Source organism: Leucopleurus acutus (assembly GCF_964270905.1).
Source record: "Leucopleurus acutus genome assembly, chromosome: 13".
NCBI lineage: Eukaryota > Metazoa > Chordata > Mammalia > Artiodactyla > Delphinidae > Leucopleurus > Leucopleurus acutus.
Window position 1 is genome coordinate 19,558,925 of NC_139155.1, and position 16,686 is coordinate 19,575,610.

Below are 16,686 nucleotides of genomic sequence, written 5' to 3' on the forward strand. Positions count from 1 at the left end.
GAAAAATGAGACTTGATTTAGCTTTCATACTTCTAAAAATCGGTCAAGTGATCTTGGCCCTTTTGTATTAACATTGAAAGGTTTGTTTTCAGTATTTTCTACAGAAAGCCCTCAGATATTTACCTGATAAACCTCTCTGGCAGCTTTCACCTGAGCTACGCATGCACAAAAATAATCAGATTATTCTTTATCTTGCTGTAAATGAAGTTCAAGCAGGGTTTCTGAACTGAAGATAATCTTCATCCTGCCTTTTCCTACTGTCTAGGATTATTTTGCAGAACCCTCTGAAGTTACTCAAGTATGTTACGTAAGCCCTGGAATTTGCCAAAATAAGAAATATTCTAAGAAACATCATGATTTGACTAAAGAATTGTGGAGGAATTGTTGAGAATGGTTAGACCTGCAGATACCTTTTAGAATAATTGATCATACACGATAGGTGCTGCTTCTTAAAAACATGCTTTTTCTTCCAATGTAAATTGACCACATCATTTCATACTTAATCATTGATTTAACAAAACTACTGCTAGGTTTTTCTGAATGTTCATAAACGAAGAGTTGCCACGGACATCTATGTCCACGTATTTTTGTACACTTGTCCAATCATATCCTTAGGGTAAAATTCTAAAATTGAAATTTCAAAGTCGTGCTTTAAAAATTTTGCTGTACATTTTAAATTGCCTTCCAGAGAGTTTCTACCAATTTACATTTTCATTAACTATATATGAAAATGAACGTCCTCACTGGCAGTTGAAAATTTGTCTTATTTTAATTTACCAAATATCTTTTCATATTTATTGCCAAATTTCAAATTTATTCTTTCTGTAAAGGATGGTTCATATTCTCTGCCGACCGATTTAGTTTTTTCTTAATACAGTCTAAGAGCTTTTTATCTACTGAGGGTATTTATTTCTCCTTTGAACTATTTGTTGCAAAGATTTTTCCAAACTTTTTTTTTACATCTAATTTTTCTGTGTCTAATGTCATAGCTAGCAAAGCTCTTCTGTATTTTAAAATTTTTTAAAAGTTTGTATTTTATTCTGTTGCTTTTATGTTTTATCCTTTGCATCTAAATACACATGAAGTATATGAAGCAAAGACCTACCTACTTTTTTTTTGTCGAATGCTGAACAAATTTTTGGTACCATGTATTGAATAATGCTTGTTTTCATGTTGATTTTTTTTTTTTTTTTTTTTTTTTTTTGCGGTACACGGGCCTCTCACTGTTGTGGCCTCTCCCGTTGCGGAGCACAGGCTCCGGACGCGCAGGCTCAGCGGCCATGGCTCACGGGCCCAGCCGCTCCGCGGCACGTGGGATCCTCCCAGACCGGGGCACGAACCCGTGTCCCCTGAATCGGCAGGCGGACTCTCAACCACTGCGCCACCAGGGAAGCCCTTCATGTTGATTTTTAAGTGACACATTTATCATAAATCTCTCTATACGTTCTTCCACATTGCTATGTCTGTCCCTCTGGCAGCAGTACCAGAGTGTTTGTTTTAAAATATATACATATATGTATATATAGTAAGTTTTCCCAACTGACTTCTTTGTAAAAGTTTTCTTAGTTATAATAATAATGCATTTAGTTTTCCAGGTAAAATTTAGAATAATTTTTGAATCCTGTGTCCTCCCTCTCCCCACCCAGTTTTCTCTATTGGACACTTTGTTTGGATTTGCATTAAAGTCCAGTCTAATTTTGAGTTATCAGATGACTTTTATGCATGTACTTTTCTGTGAAACGTTTGTGTGAAAAGATTAAGAAATTTGGTTCCTTGAAAAATTGTTATACGAGATTATTTTGTTCTTTTAGATATGTTTGTGTTGCTGAATCCTTTCATGATTTTTGTTAAACTAGCTTGTGAACTAGTTCAGGTAATGTCATACGCTGAATATCTACATATATTTATAATGAGGAATTATGAGAAAACATAATAAAATATATACCAGTTCTACATCCTTGGAGAGAAAATGGAATATAGCTGGATACAAATGCTCTATAATTACTCTCAGGAAGCTTAAAAATCACAGCCCTGTTCTAATTCTGTGAAGTTAGTTGGTTGCTTGCTGTTAAAATATCATTTTCCTCCTGACAATTTCAGGCTGTTTTTAAAGTGGTATGTGTAAATGTTGAGTAAACTGAAAGAATGAACACTGGTTAGTTCACCTCAGAAAGATTTTGTGGTACAAGTGAGACTTGAATGGAGTTTTGAAAGAGAGGTTGCTGTTTCCGTGGGGAAGGGGCAGTGTGGCTCAGGTCAGGGCCAGGCAGCCGTATTTTCGAAGCTCTGGAGCTGGCGGTGGCTAGAGATGAGCAGAGAGGAGAGGGCAGTGGGGAAAGGCCCAGATGCCATGGGACTCTCACCGTACATAGGCTGAGTTGAGGGGAAGATACCGATGAGGATATTCTGCATCTCCAGTGCCTGAACAGTGGCGGCTCACAGTGTGTGGAAGAGGGAAGAGAGGCCTGAAAGGTAGATTGGGGCTCGATGAGACGTGGGCTGGGGGTCAGGGGATGAGTATTTGCAACCTCTGAAGGATTTTCTGAACACAGGAGCGCTCTGGGCTTTAGAAAGCTAAATTCCGACAGCAGTATATGAACATTCTGGTTGGGGCTGGTATGAGGGGGGAGTAAGGTGGAAAGCAGGCATCCATACAATTTCGTGACACTTTTACCATGGCAAAATAATTGAGCTTAGAGGATGTGTCCTATCAAAGCACCGTACCTGCATCTTAGAAAAGGAATCAGCAAACACTGGCCTGGAGCCAATCTGGCCCACAGCCCATTCTTACAAATAAAGTTTTATTGGAACACAGCCTCACCTGTTCATTTACATATTAATGATTGGCACCACAACAGCAGAGATGAGTAATTGTGACAGAGCCCACATGGTTGGCAAAGACTAAAATATTTACTCCCTGGCCCTTTAAGAATATATTTGCTGGGACTTCCCTGGCGTCCAGTGGTTAAGACTTTGGCTTCCAATGAAGAGGGTGCGTGCGTGTTCAGTCCCTGGTCGGGGAGGTAAGATCCCACATGCCTCGTGGCCAAAAGACCAAAACATAAAACAGAAGGGATATTGGAACAAATTCAATAAAGACTTTAAAGAAAAAAAAAATAGAAGGATATATTTGCTGACCTCGGTCTTAGAACATTGTCCTTAGTAGTTAGTGGTGCCGCTCTGGAAAAGTTAACATAATCAGAAGAGTTCGGACAAATTGCGCATGGATAGTCTAAGAAAGGTTAGGTCATGTCACTTCCTATGACGAAATATACCAAAACTTTGTCTTGTGTTGAAGCCCAGGTCTTAAGTTATCGCCTTGATTATCTTATTTCTGTCTCTAGTTCTGTCTCCGTGTCTGTGGCCATTTCCATTTCCACCAGCTGCATTGAGTACCTACTATCTTCTGATCCTGACCCATCCTACTATCCGTAGTCAAGAAATTAGAATCCCAGTGCTAAATAACATGTTTCGATTTCCTTGCTGCGTACTCAGGAAGAGTAATAGCTCAGCCAGCTGTTTTAAGTTCTCCCAGCCTGTTTCCTGTTTGTTCCCCAGAGTAACCGTTCCCTTTAAAACTCTCCACAATCCATCCCTCTTTTCCTCGCTGTCTTTGTTCCTCTTCCCGCAGTGTCTTTTCTGCTGGAGGCGTGTGGCATCACTGAATCTGTAGCTCCCAGGTAGTGCCTGCATTACCCCAGCTGTTCCAGATTCTCACTGGAACCTGGCCTCTTAGGGATCAACCGTTTGACAACTTACCATGTTTAGGGAAGTCCAGCCATTTTTTCACCCAAACCAATCACAGATTTTAAAAAGTGTAAACCTTCATGCATGTGTTTAGACAAACATACAACTAAATTCTTCATAGGCTTTACAAATTCTGCCTCTTCAAATATATGTTGAAGGACTGAGAGAATAATTAGGAAGCAGCAGACGTTCTGTGGAAAAGATGTGTTGAGCCCTTTGTGTATTAAGGGTCAGATTTTAGGTTTCTTATGAAGCACTTACAAGGTCGATGGTTCTCCTAAAGAGCAGTCCAGAGGCACAGGAAAAAAGTTGAGGACAGGACTGAATATGCAGGTGTAAGAGTTATATGTTTACTAGGATAGAGATGGAGAAGTTATCTTCATGATGGGGACCTTTGAAGTCATTCATGTAAGCATATTCACTAGTTAATTAATCGACTACTTAATTATTTAATCCAGTTGGCATTTATTGAGGACAAACTATGTACCAGGGCCTATTGTACTAGAGGCCAGAAATACAAAGATGATTGAGGCTCATTTTCTGCTCTTCAGGAGCCCCCAGACTGCAAGGGAGAAATCAGATGTGTCAGTACTTCCTTGTCATTCAACACGTAATGTTGCAGCAGGTGAATTTTTTCAGAGGAAGTGCAAGGAAAAGTCTAGAAGGAGGAGGCCTGAAATTGGAGAGGAATGCAATGAGGGAAGACTGGGGAAAAGAAATAACAAGAAAGAAAAAGCATTTGAGCCTCCTTAGAAAAGATAATTGACGACACTATGGAAATCAAGGTTAGAGACAAGAGGTTAAAATTAAGGTGAAAGGCAAGGGGCAGTGGAGAAGCAAGGGCAGTGGGCAATCTCAGAAGAACTGAGACTTCAGTTGTTCATGAAGGCACCCTCGAACACCCTTACCCTCCTTGTACAAATATGTATGTGTATTGCTTGTATATAATAATATATCATATCCCATTTTAACTTAACATAATCATGTTATGTAATATATATTGGATTCATATATCATAAAATATTTTCTATATAATACATATTTTATATATTTTATATGTATTATATAATTGTGTATATACAATTAATTAAGGCTCAGGAAGTGTTAGGAATTTGCTAAGCACTTCAGATTATCTAGGTGAATTCTTACAACAGGTAGTATTATTATAATACCAACATTTTTCAGACAGGGAGCCTGAGGCCTGCCAAGGTTAGACACATTGTACAAGGTTATGCGGGGGTTAGTGACACTCACACTCAGGCCTGCCCTACATGACTGAGTTTAGAAGCGCCTTTGGACTAAGTTTAAGAGATCAGATTTGGTGTTAAGATGAACTGCAGAGAAAGAGATTGGCTCCTTTTAATGGTGGGAGTGAGGGCAGGAAAGCCCGAGTGCACAGAACAGAGTGCAGGCAGTGTGTGGGGTAGAGGCTAAAGCACAGGTTTTGATGTCAAGCCTAACTGGACTCCAGTCCTGGCTCTGCCACTTGCCAGCCACATGGCATTGATGAGGCCACGCTTCCACCCTGAATGTCCCCGTGTGTCCACTGGGGTCCCATCTTCTGCCCTGTTAGTATGTATGTAAAGGAGCTGCGATTGTGCCTGGCTCGTGGAAGACACTCAGTTACGGTAGCTGCTACTACTGTCCCTTTCACCCTCACCGCCCCTCTCATTCCACATTCCCCCTCCTTCTCCTTGTCCTGTTACTGCTATTACTACTACTACTATTATTATTATTATTTTCCTTCTTTTCAAAACAACTTTTTAGTGAAGTATAGTTGATTTACAATGTTGTATTCATTTCACGTGTACAGCAAAGTGATTCATATATATATATGTATATATATATTCTTTTTCAGATTCTTTTCCATTACAGGCTATTATAGGATATTGAATATCCTGTCCCTGTGCTGTAGAGTAGGTCCTTGTTGTTTATCTATTTTATATATAGTAGTGTGTATCTGTTAATCACAAACCCCTAATTTATTCCTCCCCCCTACTACTACTGCTGTTATTATTATTATCATTAGCAGCAACAGTAGTAGGAATGACTAATGGAATAGATTTATCCTGAAACAACAACAAAAAAAACCCAGAATAGTTATTTAAGTCCTCAACTTGATCAATAGCAACGGTTCTTCTGTATTCATTTCAATATTTAGTGAGCCTTTGCCATGGCAGATCTCAGTGCGAGGCTCATTGGGGACTTAAGATATGGATAAGTCTTTGCCTCGTTAACTACCACATAAACTAATTTGGCCTTCATGCCACATATTCCTGAAAGAGCACTTTAGGGGGAAAACTGTTAATGCTCATTGAACGCAGACCTCTTGAAGCAGGAGACCATGTGTCACTCTGGAAGGGTAGTCTGGACTTAATTTCACGATGATTCAAAGATTTCATTATGGGGAGCTTCCCTGGTGGCGCAGTGGTTGAGAACCTGCCTGCCAATGCAGGGGGCACGGGTTCGAGCCCTGGTCTGGGAAGATCCCACATGCCGCGGAGCAACGGGGCCCGTGAGCCACAACTACTGAGCCTGCGCGTGTGGAGCCTGTGCTCCGGAACGGGAGAGGCTGCGACAGTGGGAGGCCCGCGCACCGCGATGAAGAGTGGCCCCCGCTCGCCGCAACTGGAGAAAGCCCTCGCACAGAAACGAAGACCCAACACAGCCAAAAATAAATAAATAAAAAGTGGAAGTGTAGCAGTTACATAATAAGAATACAATATCTTCAAAAAAAGATTTCATTATGTATTTGCTGCTTCTCCAGATACCCTCCATTTCCTCATGTCACGCGGTTAGGCTGTCATCTTATGTACAAGTTCAGATAGTTATCAGGATACTTTATTTTAGTAAATCTCATACCGTTGGCTCTTCGACTTTATATGAGCACCTGTTTGAGTTGCTGGTTAATAAGCAGGATGAATGAAATTCTGGCCCCTGTCCTCCAGAAAAACAGTCTCTATGTGAAAATGGGTTTTATAGATTCTTACTTACAGGGGAAGGTATTATAACAACCTTGAAGTGGAACCTCTCCCACCCAATATGAAGAAGAATGACATGTGACAGGTCACTCTTCCTTTATTTTACTAAAATAGCAACCTGGCCAAATATACTTTTCAGCACATTTAATATAGCCACATGTTTATATTTATAGGAGAAATGGTGCTAATTCCCTAGTATGTTAACAGGTCTTATTCAAATTTGTTCTGTTTTTACTTTGGAACAAAATTGCTGAAGAGAAACATTTTAAGGCAAGTAGTGATTACAGCATACTTATCAGGTTATATATTAAATAAACTTCCTGAATTGAGAAGGTGCATAAACTGAAAAGCAGGTAGTTATCTTAAATTCTATATTGTTTATATAAGATTTCTTCAAATCCACTTATGCTGTAGGTTACTCTTTGCTTTTGTGTTTTCTTTTTGCTGAATTTCTACTTTCTCACTAACAAATGTAATCCTCTTTTGAATATGTAATAGATGACCTGGGATTCCGGAATGGATTTTCAGAAACCAAGGAATGACTTCCTCACTTTATTGTATACAATAAATAATGTATATATATTTTTTTAATTTGAGAGGTAGTCAAACAGGTGAATGCATAAATCTTGTCAACCCTTGGGCAGTTGTAATTTCCATACCAAAATGCATGAGTTTTTACCTGACTATTACTGTGTTATACATTAAGTATAGTTACCATGGCAACCTTTGCATCACATTATAACATTTAAATATAAGGTGGTGTGTGTCTTCATAGGAAAAGACAATATATTTGAATTTTTGAATGTATGGTGAAATATAATCACTACTAAAATGAATAATTTTGTTCAAGGTCAATTGAATTCTTTAGGAGTTATGTGAATTTCCAACCAAAACTGTGAAGTGCATTTATTTTTTGTGATGTCTTGGGGGAAGCAAAGTTTTTTTTTAAATTGTACTTGAAAAATACCACATAATGGCCATTCAGTGCCTGTAATTGGCTTGCAAAGGGAAAAACAAAATTGAACTTTATTTGATGTCATTTTTCAGCGGCTAATGTAGTAAGAATTTGAATTCATTTAACATCACATGATTGATCAAATTCTATCAAATATAATGCATTTCTTATTTTTGCACACCCAGTTGGCTAACTGTGACTAGTTTTGATCTCACGTATAGTTGAATTAACAGTAGCAGTTTGCTCATGCTTGCAAAAGAGCAAAATGAAATGAGCCATTGATGTAAATCCTTGTGGCAGTTCCAGGAAAATGGCCACTTAAGCTGAAATTATAGAGATTGATTGTTGGCCAGTTTTTTATTAAGCATGGAAGAAAACTAGCCATTTCTTCTTGCCAGCGTAGCTCTAGGCCATGAGGCTGTCATCACTGTTTATAGAGACTGCCATATTTAACTCTTTTTCAGTTCTTTACTAGTGACTTTTCAAAATTATTATCTCAGTATATACTTTTCATTTGAAGGTGGTGTAGGGGGTCTAACTGACATTCACAACTTTTGAGGAATCTTTTAAATAATAATCAGTGCATCATAATATGGGGCCATGAATTGGAGGAAGGAGAGTAACTGTGTGCTGGACTCCAGCTCTGCTGGACATTGTACATATGTTGTTTCATCTTCTCCTGTTAACTCTGTGATAGAGCTTTTATTATTCCCTTCTTACAGAGGAGGAAAATATGGTTTAGAGCAATTGCATAACCAGCTGCCACTCACATTTCTCGTATGCCTCTGAGCTAGAGTTCGACCTTTCTGTCCGACCTCAAAGCTCTCCATCTTACCTTAAAAGGTTTGGATTCAACTTCTGACTGGTTACAATTCGCATTATACTTTTAAAGTAGAAATGACAGACATTGACCAAAGTCCTTAAAAGAAAATCGTTGCTAAAGGATAATTTTAATAATTTGCATTTCTCTCCAGTGTAACAGCAATCTTTTAAGTCCCTGATTACAAAAGTTATCCTTGCCATCTTATCTAAGTTTCCCGAGTCCTCTTTTGTTGAAGCATAAGACCAAATCAAAGTAAACTGTAAAGGTATATTCCTGGACCTTCAGGTATCAGGAATAAAGACTGTCCAGAGACTGACCTTCAGTTTTGAGCTTTGAAGTTCAAAAGCGGACAGGTGGAAATACCGTGTTCTTCATTGCCCTTTGGTGCGAGATATCTTCTGGGTTGCAGAGTAAGTGCCAACAGCAGCAAAATTATCACCCCCTCCTGCTACTATAGTAAGTCAGCAATGGCCCTTCTGTGGTCAAAATGGCAAATTCAGCAGCAGCTATTCGACAGGGATTTGCAAAAACTTCCCCATGGCTGTTAGGAATCTTATTCAGCAGTGTCTTTGAAAACCCAATTCTGTGCAGAATTAACTATGTAAAAGTGACCTCGGTTGTGAATTAAGTTTTTTAAACAAATCTAATTTATAATTTTCCTCAATGTATATTTTGCATTTGGCCCCGCAGTCTATTAGATCCCTCTACGTATATCCCGCATTTGTAAGTCTTAGAGTGGTTCAGAATTTTATTTCCGTATTAACAGAAAGCCTTGTAAAATTCCTGGCTATAAAGAGTCAGTTCGCCATACAAAGCCACTATACATTACTTAGGTTTGTGATGAAAGAATGGAATTGCAGCTGTGTGAGTACTAGAATACCCAAACATGAATTAGACTCACAAGCATTTGGCAATAGTTCAGAAAAGGGGCTTAATCTGGTTTCATCTGAGACTGCTTTTCTCTGTTCTCCAACATCCCCCCAAGATGTTGTGTCTGATATCGGATCACAACGTAATGGGAGTGACGCAAAATCAGAGAAAACCCTAAGAAACCAGGGTCACATTTGATTTTCCCCAGAGATTCCCCCCCACCCCGACTTCTTTTTTTTTTTTTTTTATTTCCCTCTCCCAGATTCCAACTCTGAAATTCAAGGTCATTCGCCTATTAGGTGAATTAATTATAAGCCAAAAAGCAGCATTCGTCGTATTCTGATCTCTCTCATATCTATAATTAAGGGTAAATATAATCTTCCTTTTTAGAAATGTACCACCCACCCATTACATTTAAAGTGCTGACTGAAATGAAATAATAGTTCAGCGCGAGATGATTTTAGTTTAACAAGAAAAAAGTTGATCATTTAAGCTTGAAGCAGTTCTATTTTTGATTACCATTCAGTTATAAATCTAATTTGAGAGATATGCTGCTTTTCGTTACCCAAGTTTAATTCATGGTTTGCATTCTTGGTTGCATAAGTAAAGTTCGATGGTTGATCAAGGATGTTAAAAAAGCTCCCCACAAAAGCAATAGGGAGCAGGGTTGAGAATGTGTTAGAAAAATAGTCTGAGACCCAGATCTGATGTGAAACAAAACGTTTCATTGAAAGGGCCCCTTACAGAATGGCTGCATTTGGCATTTGAGTGGCTATGTTGGGACTGGGTCTTTGCTGAAGCATTGATTGCAGAGGGTGGACTCCCAAATGTTTAAATCGAGTTGACAAAGTCAGTACACTTTATTCTTTGGTTAGGGTATTTTAAGTCAAAATGGTTGGTCTTCGGAAGAAAATAAGGAGCGAATAAGGGGAAGAGATCGGCGCATCACGTTGCAGGCAGTTAAACAAAATGCTAAACTCTGGCTTTAAGATTTACAGGTTAGCTCTGCGAGATGCCACATCTTGCTTCCAGTGTTTCCTGGCAGACTAAGGCAGCTCTCTACTGGGACCCAGCGTAACCGCAGAGCATGAGCTTGCACAATGTGAAAACCCTAAAACCTTTATAATCCTGGTTAAGGCAACGTTGCCCGTTTTGAAAGTAGACTTTAGCTTTTGCACTTAACTTTTGCTAAGTATAAATTTGTCTTCAGATATGTATGTATATATGTATATACTTATATACATGCGCATATAAATATGTATATATACATGTGGGTAAATTCGTATATAAATGAATGCCATGTCTATTTTGTGCAATATTTAATTTACTTATTAAATTGAATGGCATTAACTTTTTAAAATTCATAAACTCAGGTTTTCAGCCGGTGGAAAAAATTTTTTTATCTTTCTCATAGCTAAAGAGAGTTCAGTGCGTGAGGTAAAGGCCAGACAATAGTAAATGGTCATTGTTCATTTACAAATGTATTCTACAATAGGAACACATATTTATATCTTAATTTTCCCTAGGGGGGTGATTAGAGCCTCCCTTAAGTGTGAGGAAATGCTTATTTTTGTATGCTTTAGAAGAATGATTCTATTGTCTGAGTAAAAGAGAAAAAGGAACAAACAGATCTAAAAAGAAAAAAACAGGAATGTGCTTTGTCAAAAAAAAAAAAAAAGGAAAAGAAAGATTAGCACGAGCCACTAAATGTTTGTGAGTGCTGTCTGCTCTCAGTCCTGTGTCACTATACATAGTTCATGTCATGTAAGAGTTGGATGCGTGATTTACTTACAACTGGCCCATGAAATGACTTTCTTTAAAATTAACAGCAATGAGGTCAGCCACAGCCAGTTAGCTATCTAGTTATCATTTTATATTTTTCAAGCTCTATTGTGAATGCTGCTCAAACACAGCACAGCAAGCCTGTTTGTTTTTATGTCGACCTATTGAATGCATCTACTTTCTTGGGAGGGAAAACCTTTGCCACCAGGACCAACAAGAATTAAGCAATGGTTAAGCTCATTAAAATGACAGGCAAGCACTTCGACCTATCCGCTCAGCCCTTTTTGGAATATTTTGTATAATTTTAGAAAAAGAAAATTGCAGAAATAGGGATAATGTCTAAACTATCAATAATATCATTTTCAAACTCCTCTTTCCAATGAAATGAAGGCTCATTTGTAGATTTCCCAAACTGTAAAGAGGTTGTGATTTAAATCATTCATGGCTTTATTGATGGCAATTGCAAAGAAAACTTGGACTTAAGTAAACAGACTGTCAGTAAGATTTACCAAGAGCGAAATTTCAGGTTGAGATTCTAAAATTTTTAAATGCCACTCCTAAAGTGATAAAGAAATCATTTGATGTTATACTGTTGGATTCCTGATTTACAGAGAACTATTATAAAGAGCCCTCTATTTTAGTTTGTCATCGCCTTGCATTTTGTTATCTTTCCTAAATTCGGAAGAGGCAGTAATTGAATATTCGGATGTCAGATTTTTGTCTGGTAAATGATCTGGTTGTATCAGGTATTTGGTGTAAATATTAAGATATTTGAAATGAGTTGATACTCAAAATGTCCTTCCATCCTAAAATCTCATCCTCGAAGTTTTATTTTAAAGTAATGTTTATTATGTGTCCCTTGGAAAAGTCTTAAACTGGAAGCAGTGAAGGCAAGCTTGTCAGTAGCTGATTAGTCCTTTATATATTACGCATCGAGTCCTCACAAAAATCCCTCGGAAGAGAGAGGTTCTCTTTATGATATTTCGCTATATGGTGGTGGAAAGGGGAGGTTTGAATTTTTGATTTTCCAGCTTATGGGTCATATTTGACCAACTGCTTTCACTAGAAGACATGCCACTTTGTTGAGCTATTTAGGAATCAAAAAGACTGTCTTAATTTAAAACAAGGACCCTTTGTTTTAGTTGGTGACTGCCTTGTGAAATTTTTCAGTTCTCAGCGGGTTAACCAGGGAACAGGGGCAGAGTCATAATTGGCCTATTTAGAGTATTTTGCATGTGAATAGTGTGTTAGTGAAGCATCCCTAAGTCTGTTGTGAGTGACATGGTGATTAGAATTTAGATTAGGGAAAACACATTCTGTACTTTATCAAGGACAGTAATTAGTTCAGTCAGTAAAAGTTGATTACAAGTAACGATAAAGTTAGATTTTTAGTACTTAATTCTAAAATTTCTTTATTAAATAGTAAATTTGTTCTTAATATAAATGGTAGTATCTACACTGGTTTTCTTGCATATCAGAATAATTAAAAGAACAATGTGTTCAATGCAGAGTATAATCAGGCGATTTATATATTATGGGTAAGTTTCTACGTAGCTTTTAGAGACTGTGATATTATTATATAATTTTTCGTATGTCATCATTTTCGAAAGCTTAGTGATTTTTCACGCCATGATAAGTTAGTGATATTTGGATAAGTTTTCTAGTGTTCAGGTAAACGTTTCATTTGTGGGGATGTGTTTTAGTTTCTGACAGTCCTCAAGAGGGCATTCTGAAGTCCTTTAATGTGCTCCTGTTAGCTTAGAATGCCTACTATTTCGATAATTTTGAGAGTCAGTGTGAGGATTTAAATTTCCTCCTGGTTCAGTTGGCATTTTCTATTCTGGGGGTGCTGTGTGAATTCGTGGAGGGTCCTGCAGAGAGGCAGAGCTCCCAGCTGAAATGAGCATCTATACTCTCCCCCAGTGTGAGCAGCAGGGGGAAATGGTGTACGTTCGAAAAATCAGATTCTCCCTGGTTCTTGTTAAGGGAAGGGCATGGCTAGTTCCCAGATATGAGCCTATCTCTAGATAAAGAAAATATTAGCCTTGCATAAATGCCCTTTACTTATAAGATGAAAATGTTAGTCGTCTTAAAAGATGAAAATCTCATTGAAGGAACATCACTGTCTACCTTCCTCTCCAAAGTAAAGAACTTAAAATTCACAAACTTTGGGATAGCTTCTTAGAGGGCTTTTCTTTCGCTTTCTGTCATGTTGGGTTTTAATTGTTTCAGCTTAGCAGATGCTGTTTCCTTTATTGCATTGGTTTAAGTACTAACAATCAGTTGGGGGGTGGCAAATGTAAAAACTTAACCTTATATGTTTGTTTTTCCTTTTTAACCTTTTAGCAGAGTCTCCTTGGAGGTGACATGGATATGGGCAACCCAGGAACCCTTTCGCCCACCAAACCTGGTTCCCAGTATTATCAGTATTCTAGCAATAACCCCCGAAGGAGGCCTCTTCACAGTAGTGCCCTGGGTAAGGTATTCCTCTGTTTGAATGCCTGAGTGATTATTAGTAGCTTTTTCTTCTTTTTCTTTCTTTCTTAATATCATCCTCTCAAACTATCCTCACCCCGCCCCCCAAAAAACCATAGAATTGTACTCAGTTGTCGGGCTCATGACTCTCCCACCACCCTACCCCAGTAATACGTTGGGTGGGTATGTTAACTTACAGTAGCAGGAGAACTATTTTGGTGTATGCTTATTTCTTGTTTTCTCTTGGCCGCCCATCTAAGGAACCTCTTTTAAAAACCAGAGCATTAAAAAGTTAAATCTCTTCATTTTTATGAAAGAGGCAGGATTTGATTTCTGCCAGAAGAAAAGATGATAGCGGTACCGACATTTTGCTAAAGTCACGATTTAAGAAAATCTGGTCGAATCTAAATGGCTTCGTGGTGTAATCTCTTTTAGTTAGGAGAATGGGCATGCAGGGGACCTCACAGCCTCCTCATTTTCTTTCAGAGGTTCAGACAAAGAAAGTTCGAAAAGTTCCTCCAGGTTTGCCATCTTCAGTAAGTACTGCTTGTTTCTGCTTTGTATATTGTTTATTTTGTTCTGCTTTGTATTGATGCCAAGGAGATAGCAGCAAATGAGGTTCCATCCGCCAGAGCGGTGTGTTTATCTAGAATGTGGCCGAGGTAGAAATGGGCACCTCCAGCCACCTGACCCATGTTGGAGTGATTAATTGCATATCCTGGAAGACGGGGTGGGTGTGTTGATACTCAGCTGGTTAAGCTCTGAAGAGAGCCTTGAAAAGGTGCCTGAAGTTCACGGAGTTTTACCTGCACAGAGCTTTCAGGAGAATGAGTATTAGTTTCACGTGTTGGTTAAATTCTTTGTTGGTATTATGATGATTTATGGATTTGCATACGAAAGGAGATTTGTGGAGAGGATTTAGGAAAAATTTACATGGGTTTCAGCCCAGAGTGCAGGGAGAATGTCTCTATTTTCTAGAGAGGGGACTGAATAAAGGCTGCAAAGGTAGCTGCATCAGTAGCCATTTGTGTCTGGAATACCAGGTGGCAACTAGAAGAATCCAGCTGGAACCAAAGGCATTCTGGGTCGTTTTAATACCTGGTGCTCTAAGGAGGGGTTGCTGCGGTCTCTCCAGTTGCCAACATAGCAAAAGTTGGTTGTAATCATAGTTAAATACATGATCTCTTATTTTCAATCCATATATATATATTTTTTCAAATTCGAGCTCCTAGATAATTTAATTTTGTTTAGAACTGACCTGTTTCTAGAAATTTCCCCCTTATGTAGAATAAAACTAAGAGTTTCTCTTTTCTTTCCTTGTCTCCTGCTTGCTTTCTCCTTTTTTTGTTCTTCCTTCCTGCCTATGATATATTTTTATATATATATATATATATATATATATATAGTTTTAATTTAATTCTGTGTTCTGTAGGGCACTAGTGTTCATTGAAAAGAATGCTAATGAGCCTTATAAATTCTTGTACTCTAAAATAAAATTATATTTAGATTTCTGAAAATAATATTACCAATCAGTGCTCGCATATTAGTTTTATTTCATTTTTAATAAATTAGAAGAATAATAGGTTTTGCAAATGTGCTGAGATTAGATTAACCCAAACACCTGTGTGTTTGACTTGATTTCAGTTCAGTGTATCCAAAAAATTATTAAGCGAATATATCAGAATAAGTCTTATCAGGGAGAAAAAACAAATTTTGTACGCTGATTATCATAGACTCGGTAATGTTGAAGAAGCGTCACAAAATTATCCATAAATATATAAAAATATTGTGTAAATAAAACTGCCAGTGGTGTGTAAAATAGTCGCTTTGGACTACCAATAAGTCATTTAAAAACATACTGAGTGGTTTATTCTTTGAATTTCTGTGTCGTCTTGAAATTGGCTAATATCCCTGCAGGTTTTTATAAGCATATTTTAAGCTTGAAATTTGTGGTAGATTTAATGTAGATGAAACTTTAGCTTTTAATAGCTTTTATGACAACTTCAAATGATATAGTCCTCACAGCTGTTTACATTTTAAACATGCCTGAACCTAATACGGACAGTATTAAATACAATAAGTGGACCTTTGAATGTTCTAAAATGATAGAACAGCTCTTTGCCCTAAAAGCCATGCAAAACTTAAAGCTATAGTACACTGTTTATGCCTCATATTCAAATAAACTTAGTTTATTTTTTCCAGTGCTAAAATTATGCAGAAATTTACAGAGTTTCTAGGGAGTGCTTTGGTGTGGCAGTAGATATTATCTATCCATTTAATCATTGTCAACAACAAGTTCTCATAATTCATTGTAAATTTTTAAGTATTTCTGTAGAGCTAACTGGCCACTATAGAAAATTTCACTGGTAGAGTTTTTTCCTTTGCTGTTAAGACAATTATGTGTTGCTGATATGTTGTCATATGTTCAGAAGTATAAAAGTATCTTTCCTTTCTTCCCAGTAAATCAGGACTTGAAGATGTCGTTTGTATTATTTAATTTTTGGCTTTTGGTGGTCAGTTTAGGGTTTCCTCTTCTTTGAGAATTTATGTTGGCTGAACGTTTTAATTGTCCTTAAGGAACATTTTGGTATTTTGGTCCATAAGGAACTCTTTTTTGAAAGATAAGGAGGAAAACTCAGTTGAAATGGAAATTTTATCCTTGTTATTTTTTCATTTGTTTGGTTTTTTGTTTGTTTGTTTTAAGCAAGAAGAAGTTAGTTTGGTTGATTTTAGAATCCAGTCATCTATTTATTGTCATTACTTAAACAAATCTCAGCTCTCTTTTAATAGCAATTTAACTTAGTTTATGTTAGCTTTGTTACATGAATTGGATCGCTTATTACTGATAACAGAATCCACACGCCTTATCACTGCACAAAATATGTATTTCAATTTGATCTGAAGAGACGATCTGTATTAGATACTGTAACACTTTTGCCCCAGTAGATCTATATTTTTGTATATTTAGACCTCCGCCATGCTTAGTCCTTCTTTTAAGCTCAAATAATTTTTATCCCATGAGATACTTCTAAAACTTACTTCAATGTGTATGA

The 16,686-nt window shown here is 37.6% G+C and overlaps 1 protein-coding gene across 6 annotated transcripts in view; it reads left to right on the forward strand.

The window, feature by feature from the left end:
- TCF4 (transcription factor 4) overlaps positions 1 to 16,686 on the forward strand; it is a 361,655-nt gene that overhangs the window by 219,981 nt on the left and 124,988 nt on the right. For all 6 annotated transcript variants that reach the window (XM_082852925.1, XM_082852924.1, XM_082852920.1 and 3 more), the window contains 2 exons: positions 13,505 to 13,634; positions 14,120 to 14,169. In XM_082852925.1, the coding sequence (XP_082709051.1) occupies positions 13,505 to 13,634; positions 14,120 to 14,169 (180 nt within the window). The remainder of the gene's footprint in view (positions 1 to 13,504; positions 13,635 to 14,119; positions 14,170 to 16,686) is intronic.